Source organism: Tachyglossus aculeatus, chromosome 18, assembly GCF_015852505.1.
Source record: "Tachyglossus aculeatus isolate mTacAcu1 chromosome 18, mTacAcu1.pri, whole genome shotgun sequence".
Taxonomy (NCBI): domain Eukaryota; kingdom Metazoa; phylum Chordata; class Mammalia; order Monotremata; family Tachyglossidae; genus Tachyglossus; species Tachyglossus aculeatus.
In genome coordinates, this window is record NC_052083.1 from 20,474,097 (window position 1) to 20,481,272 (window position 7,176).

Consider the following 7,176-nt stretch of genomic DNA (forward strand, 5'->3'; position numbering starts at 1 on the left):
CACCGACCCATTGAGTCAACCTCAGAATGTTCTTATTAAGCAAAGGAAAATGCTAAACTTTTCTCTGCGTGGACCAGAGAGGAGATCTGAGGTAGCAGGGGGACCTTGCCATGGGAGGGATTTCCAGGAGGGTGGATGCGGGGTTGCACAGAGGGATGGAGAACTGCCGGGTCCTGTTTGGCGAGCAGCAGATGAAGCATTAGGCTAATGTACAGGTACCGAGGCTCTGTGGACCCTATGAGACTCCTGCAGATTTTCCTGACGTATTTTATCGCAGATGAGCCCTCACTTCCTGGTGGAAAATCCAGCTGGTTGAATCAAGTCCCTGAAGGCGAGTTTGACCTGCTCGTTCCGCAGGGTGTAGATGAAGGGGTTCAGCATGGGAGCTACGGAGGTGTTGAGAACCGCCACCCCCTTAGTCAGTTCCACCATGTCAGCCGACGGTTTGATGTACATGAAGATGCAGCTGCCATATGTAATGGAGACCACGACCATGTGGGATGAGCAGGTGGAAAAGGCCTTTCTCCTCTGTTGGGAGGAGGGCAGTCTTAGGATGGTACGGGCGATGGCTGTGTAGGACGCGGCCATTAGTGCCAGGGTGATAAGGAGTGTCCCCAAAGCCAGGAGGAAAGCCATCAGCTCCAGGAAGCGGGTGTCTGTGCATGATATCTCCATAACTGGGGAAGAATCGCAGATGAAGTGATTGAGGACGTTGGAGGCACAGTAGTCTAGGTGGGCGGCCATCACAACTGGTGGGAACACGATCGGATAACTGGCGAGAAAAGAGCAGAGGACCAGCAGAGAGCATACGCCCCCGCTCATGACGGTCGTGTAGTGTAGGGTTCGGCAGATGGCAACAAAGCGGTCGTAGGACATGGCGACCAAGAGGAAGAACTCCGTCACCCTCAAGAAGATGAAGAAGAAGAGCTGAGTGAAGCAGTTGGAAAAGGAAATGGTTCTGTCTCCGGTGACGATGGTGACCAGGAATCTGGGAATGGAGGTGGACGTGAAGGCGATCTCCAGCAAGGAGAAGCTGCGCAGGAAGAAGTACATGGGGGTGTGGAGGCGGGAGTCTAGGAGGGTAAAGGTGACGATGGTCAGGTTCCCGGTGATGCTTAATGCGTAGCTGAGGAAGAGGACGAGGAAGAGCAGAGCCTGCAGATGTGGGTCATCTGTGAGCCCCACGAGGATGAACTCTGTCACCCCCGTGCCATTTCCCATGGTTGGTTGGTGGAGTCAGCCAAATCTTCAGAAGCAATGGGAGAGATGGGGGAGCTGAAAGCAGGTGCAGGAACAGCCTAAGACAGAGGAAAGAGCCCGTTGACCAAGCAACGATTAATTCCCCTCCTCTTGACGGTCTGAGGTTCATGTTTCGGCTGCTGCACAACTAAACTAAATATACTTTGGTCAGAGGGGGCATGGGAAAATCCCCCCGATTCTACTCCAGGAGATTCATCAGCCTTTCGTAGGTGCTTGTTCTTTGCCCACGGTGCAGGTGAGCCGACCCTCCCCAGAAAGCTCCCGGTTCCTCTAGCAGCTTGGATATCTCTGCTCCCACCTTTTTCTTTACTCTTCGCTCTTTCGACTGTCTGCTTCTTCTCTTCTGTCTGTGACTGCCTGGTTGACGTAATCATATCCAGTAGTCCTGATCCATGCAGCCTAGAGGGGTGTCCAGGAAACGGGGCCAGAGATGTGGTCCACTACCTGTCATTACGTCCCGTCCAGCATCCCCTTTCTCTGCCCCCTCCTTCTTCTCCTCCAAACTCTACATCTCCAGTCCGTATCCCTCTCCCTCTCTGTACTCTCATATTTCCTCCTGCCTTCAAGACATCTCTTCTTGGAAGTTCTACCATCACCTCAAACCTGACATGTCTAAAACAGAACTCCTTATTAATTCATTCATTCAATCGTATTTATTGAGCGCTTACTGTATGCAGAGCACTGTACTGAGCGCTTGGGAAGCACAAGTACTTTCCCATCACTGTTGACGGCACCATCATCCTTCCTGTCTCACAAGCCTGTAATATTAGCGTTAGCCTTGACTCCTCACTTTCCCTCAATCCACACAATCAATTCATTACAAAATCCTTTCCGTTAGACCTTCACAATATCGCTAAAATCTGCCCTTTCCTCTCCATCCAAATTGCTGTCACATTAGTCCAAGCACTTATCCTATCCCTCCTTGATTACTGTATCAGCCTCCTTGCTTACTGTATCAACCTCCTTGCTGAACTCCCTGCTGCCTCTTCCCACTCCGGTCTCCATACTTCACTCTGCCACCAGGATCATTTGTCTACAAAGACGTCCAGTCCGTGTATCCCCACTCCTCAAGAACCACCAGTGGTTGCCCATCCACCTCCACATCAAACAGAATCACCTCTCCAACGGCTTTAAAGCATTCAGTCATCGTGCCCTCTCCTACCTTCCCTCATTATTCTCCAACAACCCAGCCCTCACCCTTTGCTCCTCTAATTCTGTCCGTCTCACTGTACATTCTCACCATCAATCTCTCGTCCAAGTCCTGCCTCTGGCCTAGAATGCCTTCCCTTTTCATATCTGACAGGCAATTATTCTCCCCACTTTTAAATCCTTATTGAAAGGCCCTGCTTTCCCCTTCTCCCACCCCCTTTTGTGTCACCCTGACTTACTCCCTTTATTCATTCTCCCTCCCAGTCCCACAGAATTTATGTACATATCTGCAATTTTATGTATTAATATTGCCTGTTTCCTCCTCTAGACTATTAGATCGTTGTAGGCAGGGAATGTGTCTTATTTCGTTATATTGTACTTTCCCAAGAGCTTAGTACGGTGTTCTACATACAGTAAGTCCTCAATAAATACGATCGACTGACTGGCTCTTCCTTCTCTCATTACGACCTTTCCTCTTTGACCTCCTCTTTCTCTTTCTTCCTCCTTCTCCAGCTCTTCCTCTTCTTCCTTCTCCTTTTACTTCTCCTTCTTTTCTTCCCTCCACCTTCTTCCTCTTCCTCCCTTCTTTTGTATTCCTTATCCTCCCTCTCCTCTTCTTCTTCCTCCTCCTGCTCCTGGTCATACACCTTCTTCTCCACTTCTCTGGTGTTCTTTCCTATTGGGAGGTGGTTATACCCAATCCATGAATTATCCTTGGTAATTGATTCATCAATTATATCATTGATAAAGCGAGCCCTTTGTGCTAAGCACCACCCGAAGTTCTGAGTTAGATTCAAGATGGTCGAATCGGACCCCATTTCTATCCCTCAGAGGGGCACATAATAAAGACAGCCCATCACAGGCAAGAACTGATGGCTGACCTGACTGGGCAACTCCACTAACAGGGGACCCGGGGTCTCCAGGGTTGGGGTAAGATCTTTCTCCTGTTCCGTGTGGAATGACATCTTCCCAGGAGACGCAACCCCACCCCCGTTTGGGGGGATGCCAGTGGCTCACGTTCACCTGCTTTCAGTACGGTGCTAGACTGAAAGACATGAAGGAGGCTGGGTAGCTTAGGAGTCAGAACATAGGACTGGTTTCTCATTCTAGTTCTGCCCTTTGCCTGTTGTGTGACCTTGGAGAAATCCCTTCGCCTCTCTGGGCCTCTGTTTTCTGCTCTGTAAATGGGGATGAGGTTTGAGTCCAGTGTGGGACAGGTAATGTACCTGATATGATAGCCATTCATCTACCCAAGCGCTCATTAAGTGCCATAAGAACACCAACAACTACAACTAGCACAACAATGATAATAATGATAATAATAACTAATATTGATAATTCATGTCCAGGATGATACCTAATGATAAGAAAAATACCCAGCGCTTAGAACAGTGCTTTGCACATAGTAAGTGCTTAATAAATACCATTATTATTATTATTATTATTATTATTATTATTATTATTATTAAATACCTGTGAGGGTTCCAGGGCAGACAGAACCACACGAGTCAGCTCACAGGAGCTCCATATACGCCTTGGAGATGACGAGGATGAAAGCAGGAAGAGCAGAGATGAAAATAGGGACAGACTCACTTTCCTGCGATCAGCTCCCTGATGGCGACCCTCAGAGGGTGAACTCAGAAGACCGCGCTCGTTCCCCCTTTCATTCATTCATTCATTCAATCGTATTTATTGAGTACTTACTGTGTGCAGAGCACTGTACTAAGCGCTTGGGAAATACAAGTTGGCAACATATAGAGACGGTTCCTAGCCAACAGCGGGCTCACAGTCTAGAAGGGGGAGACAGAGAACAAAACAAAACATATTAACAAAATAAAATAAATAGAATATATATGTACAAGTAAAATAAATGAATAAATAGAGTAATAAACACGTACAAACATATATACATATATATAGGTGCTGTGGGGAAGGGAAGGAGGTAAGGCGGGGGTGGAGAGGGGGATGAGGGGGAGAGGAAGGAGGGGGCTCAGTCTGGGAAGCCCTCCTGGAGGAGGTGAGCTCTCAGTAGGACCTTGAAGGGAGGAGGAGAGCTAGCTTGGCGGATGTGGGGAGGGAAGACATTCCAGGCCAGGGGGAGGACTGGGCCGGGGGTAGACAGCGGGACAGGCGAGAACGAGGCACAGTGAGGAGGTTAGCGGTAGAGGAGCGGTGGGTGCGGGCTGGGCTGTAAAAGGAAAGAAGGGAGGTGAGGTAGGAGGGGGCGAGGTGATGCAGAGCCTTGAAGCCGAGAGTGAGGAGTTTTTGCCTGATGCGTAGGTTGATTGGTAGCCACTTTAGATTTTTAAGGAGGGAAGAAACATGCCTCGAGTGTTTCTGCACAAAGATGATCCGGGCAGCAGCTTGAAGTATAGATTGAAGTGGGGAGAGACAGGCGGATGGGAGATCAGAGAGGAGGCTGATGCAGTAATCCAGTCGGGATAGGATGAGAGATTGAACGAGCAGGGTAGTGGTTTGAATGGAGAGGAAAGGGCGGATCTTGGCGATGTTGCGGAGGTGAGGCCGGCAGGTCTTGGTGACGGATTGGATGTGAGGGGTGAACGAGAGAGCAGAGTCGAGGATGACACCAAGGTTGCGGGCTTGTGAGACCGGAAGGATGGAAGTGCCGTCAACAGTGATGGTAAAGTCAGAGAGAGGGCAGGGTTTGGGCGGGAAGATAAGGAGTTCAGTCCTGGACATATAAGGATATCCCCCTTGAAGCCAGCGTGCTGGTGCTGCACCAGAGGAAGGGAAGGTCGAGACCACGGAGCATTTTCCGACCCCGCCACATCCAGGCCTACTTCCCTCGCCCCCCCTTCTCGTTCCCTCCCTGTGGATACTCATCAAGTAGACCCTCTCTCCAGGGGCCCGCCCCATGCCAGCAAAAGGTCAGCTCCACTCCCTTTTTCCCCATGGCACCTCCGAGAACAGATCCGATCCAGACCCAGAGTGACAGGGCCCACTCCAGGTGATCTTTTCACGGTCTGGACCCTCGGCTAGTGGGAAAAACTCTTCGAGATCGCAGAGAGATGGTCCCCTCCCTCCTCCAGCACCGGAGAAAGGAGTAGCAATAGAGCCTAGCATTGCACTAAGCACTGGGAAAATTACCCAGGGGAGAATTAAACACGGTCCCTGGAAACTTCCCTATCTAAGCATAATTGAGCAAAAGTCTGGCGACAGAAACATAAAGGCAATGACAAATAGGAAAACAGCAACAGGGGAAAGTGGCCAGAGGAAAGGTTTCAGGCTCCTCGTCTCCCGGATGCCAACAGCCACGTCCACAGCCCCAGCCCCAGTTCTCCGAGCCGGTAGGCGGGTGACTCTGAAGTCTGGCGTGGCAGGAGCCAGCCAGGTTTTTATCCGCTCTGCTCGTGATCAGCTCCCGGGATCTGGGTCAGGAGTCACAGCCGGGCCGCGGGGGAACAGAGCTCAGAAGCACTAATGCGTCTACACTGTCATCATCGGTGGCGGCCAGTGGAGACTGTGGACCGTGGAGAACGCGGCAAGGGGGACCTCGAAGGGCAGGGTCGGGGGCTCAGCATTCAGAGAAGTGCAGCAGGGACCCAGCCCTGAGATCATGGCTGAGTTCTTCTTCAGGAAGGGGCAGCGACTCCATCTCTAGCCTTGGGGAGGGGTGAGGCTCATCCTTCAGCACGGTGCTGCCCCACCCCACATCAGCACCTTCTGGCTGGGCCCCGCTCTCTGACTTCAATAACACTGGTCCTTTCCAGGGCTACCCTCAGGGATTCACAACCACTAGTTTTTTCCCAAGCCCTTCCAGGAGGAAAATACACGTTCGCAATCCATCAACAGCATAAATGATGTCCAGACATCCGTGCTAAACGCTGAGAAAATAAAAAACAGAAGTAGAAGACATAATAATAATAATAATAATAATAATAATAATAATAATAATAATAATAATAATGACATTTATTAAGCGCTTACTATGTGCAAAGCACTGTTCTAAGCACTGCGGAGGTTACAAGGTGAGCAGGTTTTCCCACTTGGGCCTCACAGTCTTAGTCCCATTTTACAGATGGGGTAACTGAGACACAGAGAAGTTAAGTGACTTGCCCAAACTCACATATCTGACCTTTGGCAGAGTCGGGATTCGAACCCTTGACCTCTGACTCCAAAGCCCGGCCTCTTTCCACTGAGCCACGCTCCTCGCCTCAAGGAGTTTACAATCTAACAGGGAGAGAGACACAAAATGAATTACCGATAAAATAGGAAGATATATTTATGGGAAAGTAAGGGCTTAAACAGACAATCACATACTGAAGCAGTATTAGTCATGAGGGCCTCCCGGGCAGTGAACTGTACTATTCCTTACACAATCAACCAATCAGTGGTGTTTACTTAGCAGTTACTGAGAGGTGCTGAATTCTTGAGAGAGTACAATAGAGTAAATGGACATGTCTTCGGTCCTCAAGAATATTTCAATCTAACGAGGAAGGAAGTTATGAGAATCAATCAATCAATCAATCAATCGTATTTATTGAGCGCTTACTGTGTGCAGAGCACTGTAGTAAGCGCTTGGGAAGTACAAGTTGGCAACATATGGAGACAGTCCCTACCCAACAGTGGGCTCACAGTCTAGAAGGGGGAGACAGAGAACAAAACAAAACATATTAACAAAATAAAATAAATAGAATATATATGTACAAGTAAAATAAATAAATAAATAGAGTAATAAATACGTACAAACATATATACATATATATAGGTGCTGTGGGGAAGGGAAGGAGGTAAGGCGGGTGTGGA

At 49.2% G+C, this 7,176-nt stretch overlaps 1 protein-coding gene across 1 annotated transcript; it reads right to left on the reverse strand.

Annotated features, from left to right (window-relative positions):
* Positions 1–285: 285 nt before the first annotated feature.
* On the reverse strand, positions 286–1,221 carry LOC119939931 (olfactory receptor 6C75-like). The gene has a single exon (XM_038759954.1). It carries the CDS (start codon positions 1,219–1,221, stop codon positions 286–288), a length of 936 nt encoding a protein of 311 aa, XP_038615882.1.
* Between the last annotated feature and the right edge of the window lie 5,955 nt (positions 1,222–7,176).